Source organism: Gallus gallus, chromosome 9, assembly GCF_016699485.2.
Source record: "Gallus gallus isolate bGalGal1 chromosome 9, bGalGal1.mat.broiler.GRCg7b, whole genome shotgun sequence".
Classification (NCBI taxonomy): Eukaryota; Metazoa; Chordata; class Aves; order Galliformes; family Phasianidae; genus Gallus; species Gallus gallus.
Window position 1 is genome coordinate 14,169,730 of NC_052540.1, and position 23,948 is coordinate 14,193,677.

A 23,948-nucleotide genomic window follows, 5' to 3' on the forward strand; every position below is an offset into this window, starting at 1 on the left:
GTTTAAATTTACAGGAAAGCCCCAAGGCAAGGCTCCTGCAAAGCAGCAACCCCATTAGGCCCCTAATCTCTCTGCTGTGAGGATTAATGCACTGAACATAGTAAACACACACAGCAGCATCTCAGGGCACCGGTGCAGGACTTGGCAAGTGAGATGCTTGGAGCTGCGCTGGATGCAGAGTCAAACCCTGAGAATGGCCTTCATTAACAAAGCATCCCTCTTCCTTACGGAGGCATATGTGGAAATCTTGGGCAGGGTCACCCGAGGGCTGAATGGTTCCCACAGAGAGGAATCAGGGCTGGGACAGCCATTGGGAGCAGGCTCCTGTGTACCCCAACACCATCCCCACCTGACTCAACCCTCAGCAACTGAGCCTCCAAGTTAACGTCCTGTAAGTTCTAGATGGGAATGTGCAGGCCAGCCCCAAGCCCCAGTGCTGTTCCACTCATGTTTGTGTCTCAAAACCATGTGGCTTATTTCATGAATGACAGATTCCCAAGCCCACATCCAACCCAGAGCAGGTGTAGCTCCACAGTGTTTTCTGTGCAGCCACATCTGCTCATACTCCAGGGCAAATGCCAGACTATTTACTGCTAGTTAAAATTTATTGCATTTTTAGTTCCACATCCCAAAACTGCTTTTGTTCAAAAATTCTTTTTAAATCCTTCTTTGCTGACTAAGTAAAGGAAACCTGACAATTAAAATGGTAAATTGTTCGGAACCTCAAAGCACCCAACTGAAGATCTTCAAATACTTTGGGAATTTAAATGCATTAAATCACTCCCAGCCTGGCACTGCAGCCCAGAGAGCTGTGGGTGCCCCATCCCTGGAAGTGCTCAAGCCCACTTCCATGGCAGGGGTTGGGTGGGCTTTAAGTTCCCTTCCAAACCAACCAACCTGCGATTCTATGATTTTTATGAAGCCTCTTGCAAAGAAAAAAAAAAGAAAGCATCTTATAAAATTCCCTCCCAAGCAAGAACCTGAAGTACTGGAAGCCCTCAGCGCCCTTCTTGGGAGAAGTTTGCCCCTACAACTGCTTATCCAGCAAAGCAGAGGCATGGTGGGGAGGGCAGCCAGGAGCTCCAGCAGCTCTCATCCCTCCTGTTCTCACAACTTCATCATGCAACAGACACAGCTGTGCCATCACGCTGTTGTCTATGTTTGCCCTCAAGGGCCAGGACAGAAGATGCTGAAAAGCATTTGATCCGCATGGCATGAAATGCCAGCGCTGAGCATTATTGTTCAGCGATGAAAATTCAGACATAAATAACCGCCTTGTTTCAAACGAGCAAAAGGATGCCTCTGCTTGTAGGAACCTCACAAGAGGGAGCAGGGTGTTCCCCTCCTTTCATTACTACCCCTTTTTATTTCTTTTTTCAGCGACGTCTGGAAAGGAGCTATCAGCCAGAGGAGCCGCTCCGATGCTGCTGTGGCAGACGGCAGGCAGGGCTCTGCCTCACTGGGGCTGCATGGGGAATTCTGCAGCAGGAGGAAACAACGTGCAGGCTGCCATCCGCATCCATATAAATTGCTGTCTGCCGCTCGCAGCACAAGTTGTTCTGAAAACGAGAGTCAATCATCTGGAGCCTTATTTCTGTACATTTCCTGCAGGGGTCTCATGAAATAAATGAGAATAAATGTAAGGGCGAGAGTTCCTATTAGGAGCAGCCTCGTCAGCATCACCCAGCCAAGCATTTACGTCATCAGCATGCTAATTTAATCAGACCTGAGCAGTGATGCTATAAATGGATTACCTTTCCAGCTAGCGTGGTTACCGAGGTAACCCAGCCCTTTGTGCCACAGATACAATCGGCTTAATGATAATAAAAACCTCAGCACAAATGAAACAGAAGGAAAAGCCTGACAGGGCTGACGCATACGTGACCCTTTCTCTCTTCTTCCCCCCTCCTTCCCCCAACCTCAGCCGCTTACTCGCTTACTGCAATAAAATTAAGTGCTGCTGTGATCTGTATGCACAGCATTCCCATAGGGAACACGCAAGTAAATAGAACCTGCGGAAATAATTAATACAGGCCAGCAACTAATGTCGTCAGCACTACTTAGTCATTCTGCAAGCCCTGAATGGAAGCGGGAAACACAGACAGAAATGCCACACGGATGGACTCCAAAGAGCCTGTGAAGGACTTCAGAGAAATAGCTGCTTGCTCCCATGCTGCATTAATTAGACCAATTAAGGGCTCGGGCCAAGAGCTGACTGCAGCAATGAGTTTCATCACTGCCCATCCCTGCTGAAATGGGATGCTCCCACACCATCTCCTGCTCAGCTGAAGCTGGAGGTCAAACAAGCATGGACAGCCCCAAGGGCAGACAAGGACCAGCCAGTGTTTCACCTGCACAGCTGCCAGGTGAGCTGGTCCTGGGTTTTCCTGCAGAGACAGCACCTGCCAGCTTAGCTTGGGAAAAAGGGTGTCTCTGTGAAGCATCAGCCTTGACAGGCTAAAAGGCAGATTGCAGTCTTCAGCTCCATGAGCTCTTCATCCAGATGAACCCAAAGCTCCCTGTGGATGCTCAGACCTTTCACCTGCCCATATTGCAGCTCACTGCCTCACCTATCAGCACTTCATCTAAAAGCACCAAACACTGTGGCCACAGCAGAAACATGCATGACAGCCTCATCCAGCTCCCAGTGGGTCTTGCTCCAGCTTAGGCAGCACCCTAAGGTATTAGCATGAGGCCAGCAACATTGATGGATTCACCAGGAGTGTGATGATTTCTTGGCTGTCCATCACATAAACACACACACCAATCATGCTGTTTTTTAATGCCTAAAGTGCAGCTCATGCAGCAGAAGAGATCAGCTCTTCCAGAAGAGGAAGCCCTTCATTAAGTGGCAGAACCAGCAAACCCAGAACAGCCTCATGCACTGTAGCACATACCTATAGTGAGCAGTGATAGCTGATTTGTCTACAGAATAGAAACACTCAGGCTCATCTCTTGGGAAATCTTGCTAAATACTTTCTCACTCCTCCACTAAGCAGAAGAGCACCAACTCTCCCAAGAAATGTATTGCATGTTTCTAGAGAAATAGTTGAATAGTTCCTTGAGGAGCCCTTTTAGATCAGATTAGAGGAGTATATCTTTCCCAAGAAAGGAGGGAATCCTATTCAAACGACACAAAATTAGCATGAAAAGTTAAACTCTAGGCTGAAAAATCTGTCTCAAGTTATGGAGGTATGTGACCACAGTACTGTGATTGATGCTCTTTAATATTTCTATGAAAGATATTAACAGTGGGACAGGATACCATTCAGAAGGACCTAGACAGGCTCAAGCAGTGGGCCCAGGTCAACATCATGAGGTTCAATAAATCCAAGCACAAGGTCTCACACCTGGGTTACAGCAAGTACCACTAACAGTACAAGCTAGGGAATGTAATCATAGAGCACAGACCTACTGAGAAGCATAAGGGGGTACTGGTGGATGGCAAGCTGGACACGAGCCAGCAACATGCCCTCACAGCCCAGAAAGCCAACCAGATTCCAGGCTGCATCAAAAGCAGCATGGCAAGGGAGGTAATCCTGCCCCTCCACTCAGCACTGATTAGGCCTCACTGGGAATACAGCATCTAGATGTGGAGTCCTCAGTAGAGGAGAAATGTGGACCTGTTAGAGCCCACCCAGAGGAGGGCCACAAAAGTGATCCAAGGGATGGAACACATCCCTGCAAGGACAGGCTTGAGAGAACTAGGGCAGTTCAGCCCAGAGAAGGGGAGACCTGAGAGCAGCCTCTCAGTATCTAAAGGACAGCTGTAGAAGGAAGGGAAAGACTCTTTATCAGGGCCTGTAGTGATGAGACAAGGGAAAATGGTATCAAACTAGAAGAGGGGACACAGACTGGATGTAAGAGAAAAAGTGTTTTTACAATGAAGGTGGTGAGGCACTGGGACAGGTTGCCCAGACAGGCGGTGGATGCCCTGTCCCAAGGAACATTCAAGATCAGGCTGGACAGGGCTCTGAGCACCTGATGGAGCTGTAGGTGTCTGTTTATTGCAGAGAGTTGGACCAGATGGTCTTTAAAGGTCTCTTCCAACTCAAACAACTCTGTGACTCTATGACTTTCCCCAGTGTTCACAGCTGGGAGTAACCCCAGCAGAGGCAATCGAGGACAAAACTCGAATTGAAAGGCAGATTGAAAGAACTGAAGGAACCAACAGCTCTGGAACTGGTGCAGTTGTTGATAGAAAAAGAAGCCATCACCTTTACTTAAATTTAAAAGTCATTGTGACAGCTTGAGAGATTGTGACCTTTAAGTGACACACCAGCGAGTTCTACTCTTTGCAGTGTCCCCTCGTGTGACCAGGGGGAGATCTGGAAATGCAGCATCCTGGGGTGCCTTTGTCACTGCAGACATTTGGACATGCTTGTGAGTTTCATCAATAGCAAAGATGAAATCAGGAAGAACGTATGGTCATGTCTGCATATAACACACATTCCAAGGGCAGAAGCCAAAAGAGAGTGGAGCTGTTTTTTTTCCCAAGCAGAGAAATGCCTCAAGCTACAGGTACAAATATATACACTTGAAAGTCTCTTTGTATAATGCTTTATACCCCAGAGCTGCCCATAGTTATGCAGCATGTTGGTTGCCACACCTGTAACAGTATCATCTCCTTTTATAAAGAGGTAAACACCAATGCAGAGAGGTCAGAGACTGATGGGTGTTCTACCATTAGCAGAGGCTGAAGATGCAGGCAAGCACAAATGAAGAGGAATAATCCCCATGGAAGCACTGTGCCAGGTGGGACGGCAAAAAGGATGGGCAGCAGCTCCACCTTTACATCTCTGGGTACATCGCTTAGGAACATGCTTAAATTTCAATTAATTTCCAGTAGAGTCAAAGGAATCTGTGTTTGGGAAGCAGCTTTTTTTAGATCACTGTTTTTAGGAAGTCTGAAAATTACAGCACAGAACACACGTTTCTAAGAAAAAGAAGGAATTGGCAACGATGTTACATGTTCCCATTAATTTCAACGGAAACCACAGGTGTGCAACACTTCAGAGAAAGCCCTTAAATATCTCCACTGCTACAATCAAGTGAAACCCCAACCAGCAGCCTCCCTTTTCCCCTACACCTTGCTCCTTTTGCCAGCCAGGTGGGCCCTGGGGTGGTAACAGTACAGCAGCCCCATCCAGCTGCACGTGTCCCCAGCCACGTTAAAAAAAAGAATTAGGTGTTCATTAAAATTTACTGCATGCTTCTAACCTTTTTATAGTTAGATGCTTGTTCTCTTGGCCACAAGGTTATATTAGGTATGCTTGGCTGTTTTTTTGTTGTTGGCTTTTTTTTTGCTTGCCCCGTGTCTTATGTGACTTAGCACTGTGGAACAATGCCAGGTAACAACTCAGGCTCCCATGTCCTTCCCTCCACAGCTGCAGAACAGCCAGCACTGGCATTTCTCTCTTCTCATAGGACACACAGCTTACCCAGGAGGGATTGCTTCAAGCTTCTCTGGAGATGACTTCCTGGCCATCTGCAGCAGGTCCTAACTCTGGGCATCAGTTACATCAATGACCAAGAAGGAAATACCAGGGAAGCTGTCTGTGAAAGAGAGTCACTAGGCCAAATACTTATTTCATCACTTATGATTGTAAAGCTGAAGTCCTACAGTGCTGCTTCCTATTGCCCAAAGGCCTTGTCATCCACAGGCAACTTCACAAGAATCATTTTCTTATTTTTATTAGCATGGCTCTTTCAGTGACCCAAGAAGGTAAGCAGCACAACACATGCTTGCCAACTGTCTATTCTCCACATACACTCTAAAGCCTTTGAAAAACAAGTCTCCTCTCTGTAACTGAGCTCATTTTCACTTGTCCAGGTTGGCTCTAAACAACTAAGAAGCTGAAATATTTTTGCTGTTATTTAGTTTCCTAAAGGGATATTATACCCTTAAGAAGCATTAAGACAGTGACCACGCTGAACAGAGGAACCAGCAGCTACAGAGATTGCTGCCTTTGGAACATCTGCCCTGCTTTTCCGAGTCCTTCAGATTGCAAAGGAAGCCAGAAAATGAAACCTTCAGTAATGGCTCATTTCCAAGGCTTTACAAACAGATCAGTGGCAGGGCATGGAATTATGATTCAGGAGAGAGCAGAGCATCCACAGCTGTTTGCTGGGCACTGAGGCTGACAGTGGCTGCAAGGCAGCTGAGATCCCATGGGGGAGGAAGAAATGCTTGCCTGGGGCTCTGGTTCCTCTGGGGAATGGGAACTGGTCCACAGCCACCAAACCCACAGGTGATTTGGTACGGCCTTACCTTTTTGTCAGCAAGTCTTGCCACAAGCTTCCTTGCTAAACTTAAGAGGCTGGAAGGGACCTCAGGGGGTGTGCAGCCCTGCCACTTCTCCTTGTAGGGCCAAATCTCTCCATCCTGCTCCCGAGATGCTGGCACAACCTGACCTAAATCCCTTCTGAGGACTCTCTGTTTCTCAGCACAGTCTTTTTGTAGGGTTACCTATCCCTCCTACAGTAGTTTAACTCCAACAGTTAATCTAAACCTCCTTGGCTGGATTTTAAGGCCAGGACTTTGCACTTTCCCAAGCAGACATGCAGAACCTTTTATTCTCCTCTCCCTCACAGCTGAAAGTAGAACAGACCCTGAACAATTAGGAGATGAGAACACCCACAGGGAGGAGGTTATTTACATAAACAGGATCACAATGTGCATGTGTTTATCTATTTACTACTTATAAGAAAATACCACAATCTCTTCTCTAATTAAAACACCCAGTTTGCCCTGCTGCACAACTGCTAAGCAGATTTAAAATGGGGACTTCAGTAGCTATTTTATGGCTAATCAAATGAGTAAATACAATGATCTGCTCCAACTCCCATTCTGATTACACAGTGTAGCTATTTCACTCCCTCAATAAGATCCTTGCACCCAAAAAGAATAGTTTAACGAGCTTAAGAGCAGAATGTTAGGCTCAGTTTCTCTGGAGGGTAATAGAGTGGGAGTGTCTGTATAATTAGCTTTGTTGGGCTTCCTCCCTCACTATACAGTACTTTCTATACAGAGCTTTCACCATCTCTACAGGTTCCCATGCACAATAATGCAGAGCACATTACATTCACGCTGGCTTGTGCAGAGCAGTATTGGAAGACAGAAAGCTTGAGAAGCATTAGTTCTTCCAGCCCAAAAAGGGCTCAAGCTTTAATTTAGCTTTAGCAATAAAAGCACATGTGTTCACGCACATATCTTATTCATCTCCAGTGCATTGAACTCTCAGATGTTTCTGAAAGTTAGATTCTCCAGACTACTAATACACTGATCAAATCATAGTATAAATCACAAAGGTACATCCAACATTTTCTTCACGACACAGAACTTGAAATTAAATTAACATCTCACAATCTATAATGCGAAACATTAACTAACTCATCTTAAAAAGTCTGATGCTGAATTCCCTCACCGAAAATAAAAGTATCTGATGTAGATTTTTTTCCACTACAAGAGATAGTTTTTATATAAGTTGGCAAAACTATGTTTTGTGCCTGCAGAAGATCTGAAAATGCTTTCTGAAGTCAGACAACCAGGTGGGATACGTGATTATTACCATCTCTGTTTTACAGATGGGAAATAATGCTAGAACAGTTTGAGATCTCACTGAAAATACAGGTGGCATGTCAGATCTGGAAGGAGAGGGAATACAACAGATTCCATTTGGTTCCAAAGTACTGGGAGAGGTCTGTCTTAAGCAGAGTGAGCCATGCAGTCACCAGATATCTCTCCCATCACTCCTATTTGGGAACATCACAATAGCCATGGACACTATCTTCAGAAACCATCACATAGTCTTGGAAACGAGGAGCCAAGATCTAGTCAAATGATTTAACTCTGCAATGACTACAAACAAAGCTGAAGGAACAAGATGCCAGGGAAGTTACTCCAAAATGCATGTAAAGCAGGGGACTCAGGCTTCACTCGTTCAAAAGACAGTCCACAGTTGATCCATTGTTTCAGACTAAGTTAACTGCAAATAACAAAGGGACTAATACAAGTCCAGGAGCCACTTCCATTGCTTTGCCATTCCCAGTCTCTAGTTTATACTTGACAGCCATTCCTGATCAGGAGCATATGATACAGCACTTAATTCTCTCACTTACTCTGAAACAGCCAAGTATACCAGGACTTTTTAGGCTTGGAAAGAGACAGCTAAAGCTATGCGTACAAAAGGAGGAAAGATTGCCTTGTCCCTTTCAATGAGAAAGAGAAGCAATGTAATACAATCCCAGTGGGCAGCAAATAGAGAGCAAACAGAAGGGAGTCTGCCATCTCTGTGGGACTCCTGTGCCCTGGGATGTGTTACATTCCAGCAGTTCACTTGAGTTCATGAGCAGCCTCTTAAGAGACCACTTCTGATTAAGCCAATCTCTGTGAAAAGCAAATTGATGGATAAAGGGGCAACACTGCTATAAACTTGCCTTATTCTGGTCTTCTTCAATACTAGGAAGAACACTGAGCTGAAGTGACCATTCAACTGAGCCAGAATGGAGAATACAACTACAAACAGCATTAGACCAATATTACAATGATAGGAGCTGAGATAAAAGGTACTTATGTGATTGCACTTAAGATGGGCCTTCCCTACTAAGGCTCGGCTGCAAACTACAAGGTCCTACAACACTGCAAAAGCACTTATCCAAGTCCAGGAAGCAGACTACTGATGCTTTTATCAGATGAGCCAGGCCAGTACTGAAGCTAATTCTTCACAGAAGCAGTCATTTCATACACTTAAACATCCGACAGTAAAATGATGTATTAGAAATTCCTCAAAGCATAAACTTCCCATAGAGCATGTAACACAACAGAAAGCACAAGAGGACAGCAGAGCAGTGAGACCCAGGCCACAGTAAACAAGGGGCCACTCAGACACAACAGCAGGAGGCAAAAAGTAAGAGGAAAAAAAACCTACTTACCCTAGGAAGGCCTCTAAGATCCTCAAGCAGGCACAGATTTCCAGTCAAAATAGTCACTTCTCCACTGCCAATCCTTAAATGAGGTCTGGGAAGGGGTGGATCCTGGCTCCACCCCTTCTACATCGCATGCACCTGAGCTCCCCTGGGCTGGCTTTGCCTTCCCACCAGGTGCTCAATCACTGCTTCAAGCCGTGACTCAACATTTCCCCTACAGAGTAAAACCTACAGTCTCTTTTGCATGTGAGAAGTTCGATTTATGGAGGTTGAGTCAACAGCATGTGATGGTGCTAGTGCTGGATGCAACTCCAAGGAAAATGGCAGTTCTAAGCACAAGCTCCCTATACCATCCCGCATTTCTCTGCAGGAATAATTCCCCACTGCTGGGCATGATGTCCCACGTGGAAGCAAGTCTGGGCATCTCCCACAAGCAGATTGCATTCCCTGGAGCCAAGAGCATTCAGATCCACAGACGTACATTAGCAGTGAGAGGCTGGTTTGGATGTATAGGTATTTGAATTTATGTTCTTAAGCTGTTCAAGCAGACAATAGATTGAAAATGGAGAGCGGCAACCTGGTGAGTATTTCCAAGGCAAACAGATACCTGCTTTGCTATTGGCCGTGTCAGCTTAGCCACGCAGAAAAGTCAACCAACAGCACTAATTTTCCAAGTTGTGCTCAACATAAGCCTTTGAGACAGAGAAATTATCCCAGTCTACCCAGTGACAGAAGAGTATAGAGAAGAAAACCTCAGCGGTCCAGACGCAAATGCTACAGATTCACAACAAGCAGTACAGCATTAAGTGTGCATCCTCACTGCACCAGGTACAAGCACTCACCCACACACTCAGCAGATGGGCAAAGACATGGGTTTATCCTTTCTTAACAGGAGGAGTGCACCCTAGAGACACAAGATGGCTCAGCTGAGGTTAAACAGTGTGTGATGGATCTGGGAGTACTGGGGACACATCTACAATGCAGGTCAGAGGGAAACTCACCTCCTTCTCAAGGTCAGGGTGGAACTATGCTAAAAGGAAGTCCAAGTTAGGGACAGATGCTTCAGGCTATTTCTGTCTGCCTCTTTTTCAGTATAGCCTTACTATCTTTAGTAAGCTTGGAGGCAACAATTAGAAAAGCTGATGCCAAACATCCCAGCCTGGCCTTTCTCAGGGACAAATCCCAAATTCCTACCCGTCAGAGCTCTGGCTGCCCATCAGAACGTCCTGCAGAACACAGCAAGGAAACCCCCTTCAGGGTTCAAGCTGCTGTTTTACAACAGCAGACATTTTCACTCTACAACATTATCTCTTCCATCTTTCCCCATTGCTTGAAATTAAAATAAACATGGACCGGGGCCTAGGATTTTATCTGTCACATATTGCTATCATTAAACACACTTGAAATGAGTGGGTTTAGTTCAAATAAAACTGTCTCTTCCCTCTCCCTTCCTCAGCTCAACAAACATAAAATAGGAAACTGCACTCCAATACATTCAGAAGCAGCACACGTTACATCACGAGTAGATGATCCATCTGGCAGGCTGACACAGTAATAAGTTTACTTAATTGTCAGGTCAGGCGTATTACAGATCCAGTCTGTCAGTCCTTTTATTACAGCTTTGTACTGGGGAATTTAAACCTCCTTCTACTCTGTATATATATCTGCGGCATGGGAAGTGAAGATGTGCACATAGCACAAACACGCATGCACACACATATAGGAAGTGGCACTCCGAATGAGGAGATTAAATTAAGTGAGGAAGTACTGAAGTGAAATGGCTTTTAGCAGCTATATGTGTTTCAGGCTGGAATAATAACCCAAAGAAAGCAATGAGATATTTACATTTAATTTACTTGAAACTGGACTGGGGAAAGCACTGATTATACGGGATAATCCAGCACTGGCTCAGAAGCAGAGAGCCAGGGATCCTCAGATGTTCCCTTCATTTATACTTTCTAAGCCATCAGCCTGTTATTCTGTTTTTGGCTCCCTGCAGTTCCTCCCAAGCAGACAGTCTACTGAGATTGTCCATATGTCCTCCGGAGATATCGCTGAGTACGCTCAGCATATGATCAAACTCATCAAATGCCTTTAAAAACGCATACAAAACAAACCAAACCTTTTTCCTCCTTTGCCTTTGTATCTTACTTCATCTCCTTCTCTTCATTAACAACCTCAATTCCGAAATGACTATTTACAGGAAGACTTTCAAGTGTTCTACAATACAATTTGTAGGAAAGATGCCAAATATAAATTGTATTCTCTAGACCTGCATGCATTTGTGATTTTACATGAGCACGCACACATATGTTCAATATAGAAACAGCAGGTGTTCTCTAAAGTTTTATTGCTGTTAGTTAGAAATGACCACATTACTCAACAGTGTTGAAGCCAAGTCTTGTCAAAGGCAAGGCCTGCCAAAAAGCTACAGTGCCTGATGACTTCAAGCATTCTGCAGCACTGCTTTGGGGTGCTGGTTCTTCCAGACACCTCTAAAACCTGACTGCTGGCCACCCTTACCCCAAGGAAGCACTGAATGTTGTATCCTCTGTGTGACAGCTCTGCAGCTTTCCATGCTAAGCAGAGTGCTGTCTTGAGCACAGTAGCTATTCTGTCACTGGGGCCTCATAAAACACTGTGACCTTCATGGCCACCTTGTTCTGCAGCCAGGCCCCCTGTCTTGGACATTAGCCTCCGCTGTGGACTCCAGTCAAAATGTTTCCAGAAAAAAAGATTAAAGGGAGTTCAAGATGACATCTGTACTATCTTCCAGCTCAAAGAATCCCAGCTGAACAACAGTGGCTTATCCATCACATTTTAAGGCTATGAACAGTCTTAACTGTACAGCTATCTCATGTAATGCACAGTTGGTCTTTCTGCAAGCCAGCACAGTAACTGACCCCTATGTCTTCTTTTCACCTCTTGATAACCGTGACTTGAAAGGATGCATGTGCATCCTGGTTTTCTGACAGATGGAAACTGAGCTGTTCCTCCCACCTTTCTTGAATCCTCCCTGGATCACTAGTTATGGTTTTGGAACAGGGAATCAAAGCTGTCTGAGGCCCCAGGAAGACTGGAGTGATGGCTGGTAGGAAAGGTGGCAGTTCTTCATGGCTTGGAGCTTCTTGGGACAGCAACAACATCTCATTGACCTCTTACACACTTACATTCTTACACTCACTCTGAAAGGGAGAACACATGCAGCTTGTCATCAATCTGAAGATAAACACCAGTGCTATTTATGACAGAACAGCAGGATCACTGACCTGGGCTGTGATAACAGCCATGAGACTACCACAACAATCTTATCTACCTTTACATGTGTAGTGCCATAAAAACTGCACAACTGCCCTTGCTCTTGTTCTCCTTACTCACATGCAACTACTGTTTTCTAAACAAAGAATTCACTATACGACTTAAAGTATTGTCTTTGGGCAGAGAGCAATCAGTTTCAGACTGAAAACATTAGCAAAAATATTTATAGCAACTGCATCAAAATCTTATTTTTTCTGGATAGGTCAATTTTTGGTGTTTTTTTTTTTGTTTGAGTTTTGTTGATGTTGCTTCTTTGCTTTTAAATCTGTAGAAGACAGCAATAATCACTGGACCAGTGTGTTACTGATTTCCTATCAAAATGGCAGTGAGAGTGCTCGCTGTCAGCTGTGAAGCAGAATGTTAGGCTTATCTTGCTGCAATATATTTTTCCATTTCATCCTTTTATATACTCATAGAAGTCTCCTATTCACTATTGAAACACCATATGGTGATAATATATGCTAACACAGGCAAAGCGACACAGTCCACAAGCCTGTTATTGAGCAAAAGTTGACAACATAAGGCTGAGAAAACTGTAAGTGCTTCCAAGCCACAGTATGTACGTCATCTAATTGCATTTTACTGTGATGCAAAGAAGTCTGACTCAAGGAAGGAACTTCCTTACAATGAAACTGTAACAGCCTGGAGTAATTTACAGTTATTTGAAGAGCTATAGGAAGAGTCTATCAGTACATAACTTTCAGATATGGGCTGGGTTTGGGTTGTTTGTATTTCTTTTTTTTTTAGGCTAGGCAGCTTTAATATACAGGAAGAGACGATGCATCTCAGCACCATCATCTCTCAAAAGGTTCCCGACAGGAAGGCACTAGGCAATCAATAAGAAAAAATACAGACACAGTCCCTAAGACTGTCCACAGATACATCTGTCTCCTCCTCTCATGGTCAACGGTTTTGAACCAGAAACATCTTGCAACAATCCCGAGAGCTTTTCAAGCAATAAACATACCATGTTTGTTTATGCAATGGTAGCATAGGGTCTAATGTAGAACCTGCATGGCCATTCTCTCTTTTCTGTAGGGTGCAACATTACAAGCACTCACATCAGCAGGGTCTCTGCCAGCCCTTCAGTGGTCTCTGGCTAGAGATGGAAACCAAGGCAATGCTCTCGTTGCTCTGTGCAATGCTGCAATGCCTACACCACAGCCATCCCCCCAGAAGCACTGCGATGGGCTGCGGCAGGCACCCAGCAAAGCCCTGGGGGGAGCGAAGTCCCAGGCGACACATTGCTATGCAGGTGTTTCTTGGAGCTGCTGTGCTGTTCCCTTGGCTCTGAGCTACTTCCTTTCCCTAACTGGGAGGGAAACACAGCTGGTTCCTAGCGTGCACAGAAGAGAAATAGTCAACACAAAAGGAACAGAAACCATCAAGAGAGGAGCAAAGGAAGCCTCATTTCCTATGGACTTGTGCCTTGCATCTTGAGCAGGCTCTGATCCTTCCTGTACTCCTTCCTCACCTCTCCTGACCGCCCCTCCCGCTTCCCTTCTCCTCCTAGAATTAGCCTAGGCACTTATCTGTGCGCATCAGCCAAACAATCTGCCTTTGGAGATCCTGGTTACAGTTCAGCCTGGAAGAGCAAAAGGTCAGACTGTGTCAAGGGTCTGGAGCTCACTGTGCCTACGTAGGGAACTGTGGAGATGTGGCATTGAGGGATGTGGCTAGTGGGCATGGTGGGGATGGGTTGACCATTGGAGTAGATAATCTTAGTGGTCTTTTCCAACCTCAGTGACTCTGTGATTCTATTAATCCATCTGCGTGCACTACAAGAGGAGGGTGAGTGACAGGGTGCCTGTAGTCTCCCATCAGCTCCTCTGGTGATACATGCACAAAGCAAAACATCTCATCTACCTCACCCATGAAAGAGCATCAACACTTCTGTATTTCACTGGGCTGTTGTGTTGGTGAATCTGATACCACTGAAGAACTCAGATGCATTCACCCATGCAAGGATGCCAGTAGCCCACATCCCAGCACCGCGCCACTCTCTGTGCCCCAGGGGTGGTAACACATTGGGCACGTGGACAGCTTGTGAAATGCGCTGGGTCCCTTTGAGATGAGAGCCAAATGCACCAAGTGCCAAAAACTGAGGATGGGGAAATGATGACAGGCTTCCTGAGCTGACGGTGCATTGCAGCCTGGTCCCATTGTGGGGAAAAAGACAGAAAACAGAATCTAACAATAGGCAGAAGGCCTTGAACGGCTTTAGAAAGCAAGAGCCCAGCTCTCACCCACTCACAGCAAAACAATCACGAATGCAGAAGGAAAAAAAGACCAAATTATGAGGTACTATTTGTTTTTTTATCACTGTTCCCAAAGTAAATGTTTGCCTTTATCCACACACAAATTTGAGATGCCTGCACAGATTTTAAAGTTCAATATATCCAATACCAGTCATCAGCTAAGGCTGGAGCCAAGCACGTAAGCAGAAAACCCAAATGGATACCAAAAAAAGTGGAAAGGGGAAAGAGAAAAGAAAGACTTCTGTGAACTTGGTTATGCACCAGGAAAAAAGGAAAGCAGGCGTTGCAGTGTTTTATTTTCACTGATGATAGTGCTACAGAAAGAAATAATACCCTGCGAAGGTCACTCTTATCCTGTTCATCTGTGACAAGCTGATAATCTGGGATCCCAGAAAATTTTCTTTAAAAATCTTCCCGGACATGCTCTTAGCAAAAGGATTAGAGTTTAATACGTGCCAGCAGATGCAACCGATTCCAGCATCTGCTAATCAGAGCAGCATCAGCCTGCTGTATGCGCCGGCCGAGCCGTGGAGCACAGGAAGGGTCCCCTCCTTGTGCCAGTGGCCAAACCCAGCGTGCTGAGATCATCTGCTGGCTGCTGCTCTCCACAAACACGCATGCGGCCCAACGTCCATGCCTTGTGTGCGCTCCTCTGACAGACATGTCCTGCCAGCAGCGGTGCTGCTGGGAAGCTGTCACCTTGGGACCATCGCAGCCAACGCTGCTGCTCTGCCCTTGGGGATGGGAGCTGCAGGAAGAAGGGGGTTTCCTGGATGTGGAGGCTTTCCTTCTTGACTGCCGGTGGAACCCATGGAGCTGGCTCCAGACGGGATGCCTCCTTTCCTCCTTCTGCAGTCTACATGGATTTTACGCACGGTACCGTGCAGTGGGAGCACTCAGTTTCAGCCCAAATAACATTGAAAAAGTCTTGGCAACTTTCTAAATACCTGAAATAGCCAAATCCCACCAAGCCCCATAACTCAGGGACCGCCAACTCTTTCTGTCACACAAACACTACAGGAGGGGACAGTCAACTCATAACCTGCCAAATTAATCTCCATCTGCTTGAACCCTTACATTTTCTTTCTTAGAAGAAAGAAAATCATAGAACCATTTGTGTTGGAAGGGACCCTTAAAGGCCATCTGGTCCAACTCCCTGCAGTGAACAGGGACACCTACAGCTCCACCAGGTGCTCAGAGCCCCATCCAGCCTGACCTTGGGTGTCTCCAGGGATGGGGCACCCACCGCCTCCCTGGGCAACCTGTGCCAGTGCCTCACTGCCCTCACTGTAAAAAACATCTTCCTTATGTCCAATCTAAATCTCCTCTCTTTTAGTTAGAAACCATTTCCTCTTGTCCTATCAAATTGCCCCCAACAACCAAAATAGTAGTAAACATTGTGTGGACCATGCCTGCAAAATCCTTTTGGTGTGTAACAAAACAGGCTCTGTCAGTTAACAGAACAAGGAAATCAGACTCTGAGCTTGGACTTGTGAATTTGCAGGGGCTGTTCTGAAGAGAGCTGTAGCAGTCTGTCTTTTACAGAGCCCATATGCCAATCCCACAGCCCACACCAAGAGAAACCAGAGGGCTTTCTCCTTCTGATGCTGGGGAATGCTCTGTTCCGTGCTGCCTGGGAAGCTTCATTCATGGCTGGAGATTCAGCTCCACACAAACAAAAATAAAAACCCCAAACCTTTAGCTATGCGTTCCTGGACCGGATAAAAATGAGGCATTAGGAATGCACATGAAAGAGTGCTCCTTAGGAGTGTTCAGTGCACAGCATTTTGCTTTGTTTCCTGGTTTCCAATCCTCTTCCATCACTCTGCAAGAAAATACGCCCATTGCCTTTTCAGTGTTTTTGCAATCCCCAATTGGTTGTCGAAAGGAGTGATAGAATAACATCCAACACTGTCAAACACTTAAATCCCTTTCAAATTCCAGTCATTAGATGACATTATTTCCCAGTATGTTTGGAACTTAATGAAAATGTATCACTGATTTTTAATTTTATTTTATTTATTTTTTTATTGTTCTGCAGCTCACGCTGAGAATGAGTTTCTTTTCCTTCAAACTATTGCTTGCCTAGGCTGGCAGCGTGGGATAGTGGATGCATCTAGTCTTGGGGGCAGTGGTACAGAGGCAGGGGTACAGGCATGAATCCTCAGACATCCCACCTAACTCTGCCATCATTTCCTCCATCTGTTAGGTGAGAAAAAATGTTTTATTTCTCTTCTTTATTATTTGTCCAAGAACATCATGTAAAGGACTTCAACCCAGACCAAGGTTTCATTTTGTTAGATGCCATACACGGGGACAGGAGGCAAATCACATGCAAGTAGTTGCCAAGCTACACAGACAGAGGAGGTTTTGAGAGGAAGGAAAGCAGTAATGCTCTGTCCGTGGTCATTTTGCACAGTGGTGGTAGGTGGGAGTGAAACGCATCTCCTGAGTCCCTCTGGATGCAGCTGCCTCTGAGAGCTGCACACACGTAGATTTGATTTTGATCATCAAAGCATTTTTTCCCCTAGTCGAATACTCTGTAAATTTTGGTGACCCGCTATTTGTTTTTTTTAAAAGCAGGCTCATTACCATTGGACCAGGTACATCTTATTGCCTGGCACACCTCTCACAAAGTCCTATTTTGCCAAGCAATCTGCAGGAAATTCAGGATAAAAACCAAGAGTTTCAGAAGGTAGGTGTCTGATTCCAAACAAAGCAATCAGCATTCAATACATAATTCACAGCGGGGACAAAAAATCCTGAGCTTTCATATGCTGCTATTTCCAGTATTTCATTTCCACAGCCTCTGCTGGAAGCTTTCTCTCCAGAGTCACAAAGTTTTCTTGTTTAAAAAAAAAAAAGCAAACATTTATTTTATGGTCTGAAATTTGGCAGTTTTTTTTTTTTTTCTTTTTGCTTAAGGCCTTGCTTCACTCATCTCCTAAACTAGAGTTTAAACAGAACAGTTTAAAAACATCCCTCTAAGTTGGGGAAAATACCCTTTAATAGAGGAGTTGGATGACCACAGCATCTATACAGCAGCCAGGCTGGGGTTCACCAGTTTAGGAACAGCCCCTACTCCCTTCCACGGAACTTAGGCTCCTCCGTGCCTTCCCTACACAACCTCCTTTTACTGTTACAAGTTGCAGTGGGTTCTCTGCCTCTAAACTTTCCAATGGCTTACTGCAATTTAAAGGTGTGATATGTAAACAGAAAATACATCACAGCTACACAAGAGGATCTCTGTACTTTATACATCACGCTAACAGTTCTGAATTTTACCCAACAGGAGGAAAATATTAATTAGATTCTGTCATAAAGCAACTGCAGTTCTTCCAACAATACCTACGTCAGGCTGATTTAGCCCCCTCCAATTCAACCACAACACCAGAAGAACAGTGATGAGCACACGGTAACCTCCCAAGCTCAGGTGTTATTTGGTCCTTTCTAAAAATGAGCTCCAGCTGGACTTAAGAAACACAGTGTCTCTCAACAGCTCCCATGACAGAAAGCATCCCCAGGCACTGCTGTGCTGAAGCCAAAGATAACAACTCAGCGTTACAATTTTCTGCTGTTTTCTGATATGTGCAATTTGGAAAGAAAAAAAAAAAACAACACAATGAAACAGCATTTTAATCAATTTTGGCTGCTCCTGTGACTCAGCCAGAGGAACTCTCAGCGATGGGCTCAGCCTGGGGCAACATCTTGGGGCAATGTATGGGGTTGGTCATAGCCCCCCGCAGTCTGAAAAGTAATTCGGACTTTCCAAACCTATGAGGAGGATACGAATCCCTCTGCTCCAGGGGCACCTCCCCATTGCACTGTGTCTCACTGCAATCCGGAACACGTACCAAGGATCAGAAGAGCTTCTCCCTTTGAATTTATGCCAACAAAGGCAGGCTGTGTTGGGCAAGCCACTCAAATCCTGCTATCACTCCCACTCCAGCACGAGAGGACAATTTTATAGTTTACTTTATGTTGCTTTAAAACTATTTTGAAGATCAAAGAAGAAGAAAAAAAGCAACCTAAAATAAAATTCCTCTTGTTCCATAGGAGGAGCATGCCCAAGGGCAAGGTATACCTATAAAATTATTGTAATGCTTTAACTGCATAAGCACAACTAGAAACATCTCCAAAACAAGTTGTGACTCTATCTTCCTCCGTGCAGCCATTATCCTGATAAATTTGGGAAGGTCAGCTGAGGTGTAATCCAATAAACGCGCTGATGTTCTGAGTAAGTACCTCACAATTTGCAGCCTAATCTATTATCCGACTATAAGACCATCAAATGACTCACCAGTTTTAATACTTAGTACAGATCAAACAAAGAAAAATATCAAAGCTTTACCTTCTAATTCCACCCTTCAAGGACTCGTCTGAGTACTTTTTAATTACAGTAAATGACACATTCAACTCGGGCATTTTCTATTTGTAGCAGCTATAGTTGGGAGTTGCTGTAACTGTACTTTCCATGGGACGTTATCACGTTAACCAATAAATGCCAGACAGTCTCATAAACCAAACACAAAACGTTGGCATTTGGTTCCAGAGATGAAATTCAACCCTTTTGCCCACCGTGTCACACACAGGTATTGTAATACACTGGCACCATCCTGCCATTCCTGGGTAGAGGACAGATCTCCAGATCCTCAAGCAGAACCTCAAGCAAAAAGCCACAGGAACAAACATGTGCAACTGGCAGCACGTGTTGGCGGGCTTGGAAAGTCAGATCCAGTCCCAGAGTTGGGCTGCGCCTTCTGAGGTGCAGTAACTCTAATTATGCTGCAGAACGTTGCGTTTGAACTCTGTGAATTTTTTTGATAGGATGGGTACAAAATAAAAGCAGGGAAACAATCTGTTCACACAATGCCAGATCCCAAAGAAAAGAGTATCAGGAAGCAGTCAGCAGTGCTGGCAGATCACAAAACTGCAGACGCTTGGAGAAGTGGTTACACGAGCTGCATGTCTCTACGAAGGCGCTGTGGCTGACTGCAGGCATTGCCAACGAAAATGGGTGAGTGCCAATCTCTTCCAGTTAACTCTCTCACAGGGTTTTGATGCTGTAAAGTATTTCCCAATACCAACGTGCATTTGTATCCCTTTGGCCCATACAAACAAAATGAGTGCAGATTATTCGACACGGTGACAGAGCACAATGGCTGCTAAGATTTGTCTCACTCATTGCAAGAACAAAAAATGCACTGGGAAGAGGACCAAGTGGTGTCTGGGCTGTGCTGTTGCTCTCTTTGACTGACTGACCCAAATCAGACTGTTTATACGGATATATCTGTTAGCTTATGCAGCAATCATGTAGATGCAGCTGGAATGAAAAAAGAGTTTATTGGGCAGTCCCTGCAGAAGGCTGCAACACAGAGCCCCTGCCTCCATACGTACACCTGGGATGGGCTTGTGCCAATCTTATTCAACACCACTGTTGCTAAGTTCACATACTTAAGCGTGACCTTAAATCTACATGAACTCCGGTCACTATTTTAGTTCTGTTCTAAAGAATCATTTCTGAATTACACAATACAAATGCAACAGTGAAAAGAATCGTAAGAGCCATGAAGTGAAGAGATGGCCTGTATGGACAGTGAGTGTGCATTGTGTCACTTGACTCTCTCTCTTTGAATCAAAGGGTTTTGGTCAGAGCTGACATCAGTAAGGCAAACATAGCTGCACAGAAGCCTACAGACACATGTACGTATAAGAAAGGAGACAAGTCATGGAAACAGGACATGAAGGAGCTGCACAAATGGGCACAAACATGTCTGAGGTGACTATCAAGATCACATGAATTGCTCTTATCCATGTGCCACCAGGGTTTCAGCACTTTCTCTGATAAAGACACAACATCTTACCAGACCATAAGTAGTTGCACTCAGGCGCTACCTATATTAGTGACAAAAATTAGGCAACTCCTGCAGTCCTCACCTAGGCATAATGGATTAAATGGGAATAGCAACCCACTTTGCTGGGCTACAGCCACCCTGAGCTGTGCCTTGCCAGTGAGCACACCACCAGAAACAAACCAGCTAGAGATGCAGGTACCTGGATCATTTTTACAGCGTAACAGATAGAAGTTAACAGAATGGGGATAAAAATGTGTAAAAGTATTTGTGAACTGAGCAGATTTTAATTCACAAGCTATTGTTGACAGAAAGTTGGGGCAAAGGAAATGTCTTTTTCTTTGTAAACTTTTTGCTAACAATCTCCATGGCCAATGTAACAATTGGGATCATAGGCCCCTTGCTAAGAGGTACTGCAGCTTCTGAGCTGGTGCCCCTTCGGAGCGGCTGCGCCCTTCTTCCCATTGACAGCCACATCTGGATGCTATCAGGACACACTGGCACGCCTGCTCGCACCAAATACCAGGCGGTTAGCAAATTGACTCCAGCAGTTGGTTCTGGCCACTTTCCCACTCTGGCTTTACGCAATGTGCCACCAACCTGTTGAATCCGTGGTTTGTACGGAGAGCTGCTCTCTAGATCGGCCAGGATACTCGTCAGGGAGTCGATCTCTGCATCCAGGCTGGAGCGCCTCTCCTCAAGTGTCTTGCCACCAGGATTCACCTTAAAGAAGAAAGAAGAGTTCCAAGTTACTCAGACCATGGCCTGGAACATGCTTTCTTACTGTCCTCTAAGGGAGCTGCCACCATGCCCCAGTAATAACTCTCAGATTGCAGAGACAAACATGTTGAAATGCTACAGCTCTCTCCCAGAATCAGAGACGAGCAGAGAGGCTCCACCTCACAAAGACTTAGGCTGCTTTGGGGCTTTTCTTCATGCATTTCCCACAATGGTGCCATTGTGTTGACTTGAAGGATTATGCAACATGGTAAGCAATGTGCTGCCAAGGTGAGCACAAAGGCAGTGGAGCTGCAAGCTGAGACCAGCACCCAGCCACCTGCACACCTATTATTATTTTGAATCAATCCATGGTAGCTGTACCTGTCTGATTCAACACTTCTTTACAATTTCCATCACTCCCTTGAGGAGTGAAAAAGTTCAATTTATTTCTGGCAAACTCAAAGCGAAGGGCGTGATTTGAAATAAGGAGTCACAAAGCAATGCAATGAAGGTCCTTGGGAAAAGGGTTATTATTCAGGGAAGTCCATGACCAGAGCAGACACTAACCTAAATCCAGGACCCTTTTCAATTGAGTTCACCTTGCTTTCTCTCTGCATTTAAATTGGCCTCTCCCCACTTGCCTCAGTATGGTCAGCACATTCACATGAATCGGGAGAGACATGAATTTTCACCAGCATCAACCACCTCTGGAAGCAAGGAACAGTAAGCTCATGGCTCAGTGCGGCAGGAGATAAAGTGGTCCCCGTGGACCACAGTAATGTTCAAGGAAGCCAGCAAAGGATCCCCAGCAAGTGCGATGCCAGGAGCTTACCCACCTAGCTATGCTTAGGGCAGGCACAGAAGCAGAAGTTCTTGAGTCAAGTGAAATAATACACATTTAAAGTCTTCTCTGAACCTGAGACATAGTCAATATTTGTCTTCTGTCCTTTCCTGTCTGAGTTATCTGCGGACTCCCCAAGCAGAGGCTCTCCATGTACATGTAGCTACAGAGCTCGGTACAGCTTAACTATTACCATAATAAAAATACAAAAGAATTATATAACTTCTCACCTAATTTCAGCTGTAATGCCGATACAGACCATACCAGCACTTCCCCACAGACAATCTAGCTCTGTTTGCCTTCATTCTCACCGAGTTACTTCAATTTTCCAAGCCAAAAATTTTCCTTTCCCTTTGGCTCACTGTCTGCTCCAGATAGGTTTTATTTCAATTTCATTTAAGGAGCACTACATCATTACCTGTTTTACAGAACTCCCCAGTCATCAATCCTACATGTAAGCAGCAACCTGGTCAGAGAGACAGCCTATGCAAAGCAGGGAGGCTCTCAGCTGCCAAGCTTATATGTGCTAAGGCATTCATTAGTTCCTAATGATTATTAAATCTTATTGGATTACAATAAATTTGGCTTGACTGACATGAAAATGGAATCTCCGATGTGCTTTATGCAAGAACACATAATTTAAAAGGCTCAAAGTCAGGTTAGAAACTACTTACAAACTCAATTTTTCTTACTTCTTTTTATTATGGAGCCAATCAAAGTTTTTCCATCCAAACTATTGTTCAAAAAATAATTACTTTAGGCAGGAATTGCCCCAGATCATTACTCAAGGCTAGCTGTAGGTATCTGCATTTTTAAACCTGAAAAAGTCTAATTTCCTTTCCATTACTAGCACACTTCATGGCTCTTGCTTGGTTTTCCTCCATCCTCCAATTGCTGGCCTACAATAAGTGCAGGGCAGCCACAGGCTTTCTGGACTCAAAACGTGAGATTGCTCCACTCCAGAGAATTTTTAAGCTAAGTGGCCAAAAGGCAGTCTGGAAAGGGGGGAGATGTGAAGGGCACCCAAGGCCCCAACATCTGCAGAGATAAATCATGGAGCAAGTCAATGGCAGAACCAGGAGTACAAGTGGGGCCCAGGAAGGGGCTGCTTGGTGCCTGGCTGTGGGACGGCGCTGACCCTGGAGGAGAGAGATGGCAGCAGATTAGAAGATCAGCAAATTTTGATTCTGCTTCTTAGCATTTCTGTGCCATATTATTCCCAGGTTCTCATCCCCCAGAACAATTATGCAATAACTGACGAGCAAAGACCGCAGAGCAAGTTGTGAGGTTGTAAAAGTTAAATGTCCTTAGGAAACCTAGAAAAGTAAAATAAAATAATAAAAAAAACAAACACAAATATGGAAACATCTCCATTGATTTAGGGTTCTGCAAAAGATTTATTTATTCAATTAAAATGTAATAAATGTAGATGAAGAGCTCAATTCTCCAAATGCTGAAGCAGAATGCAGTGCGACAGTGCCAAAAAATAATGCTGCTGATGCGTGTGAAGGCCGATGGGGATGGGACCGGACCTCAAGTGCCTCTGAGAAGCAGCAGTGCTCACACAGACAGGTTTCTCCTTCTTCTCCATTCCCCATCTCCACGAATCTTGCATTTTTCTCCCCTCTGCGCTCCAGTTTCCATTGAGGGATTTACTTATTGCACGTGAGAACAGGAGGAGAACTTGCGACAGCAAAACTTTAGTAAGAGAGGGTTAACTCATTTCTGTTCTCATGCTCTTTGTCATGACGTCGCTATAAAAGTTTTATGATATTGCTCTGGAACAGAACCCCATCGCCAGGTCCCACAGCACAACAGGTCGGCGCAGACAGGGCTCAGCTCCGAGGAACTGCGCCGGGTGAGCAAACGCCTTTGCAAATACGAACGCTTGGAACCAGACAGAACCGCTCCTGCTATTTCTGTCGGATTTACTGCATCGCTGCAGTCACTTGTGCACGCTCCCTGTCAGCCAGCAGTATATGGAAAAACGGCTTTAAAAAGGGAAAAGGATGCTATCTTTGGCCCGGCCAA

The 23,948-nt window shown here is 45.0% G+C and overlaps 1 protein-coding gene across 10 annotated transcripts in view; it reads right to left on the minus strand.

Annotated features, from left to right (window-relative positions):
- The window catches only part of LPP (LIM domain containing preferred translocation partner in lipoma), a 318,284-nt gene that overhangs the window by 141,994 nt on the left and 152,342 nt on the right, over nucleotides 1-23,948 (minus strand). For all 10 annotated transcript variants that reach the window (XM_046898474.1, XM_015291433.4, XM_046898475.1 and 7 more), the window contains one exon: nucleotides 20,957-21,079. In XM_046898474.1, the coding sequence (XP_046754430.1) occupies nucleotides 20,957-21,079 (123 nt within the window). The remainder of the gene's footprint in view (nucleotides 1-20,956; nucleotides 21,080-23,948) is intronic.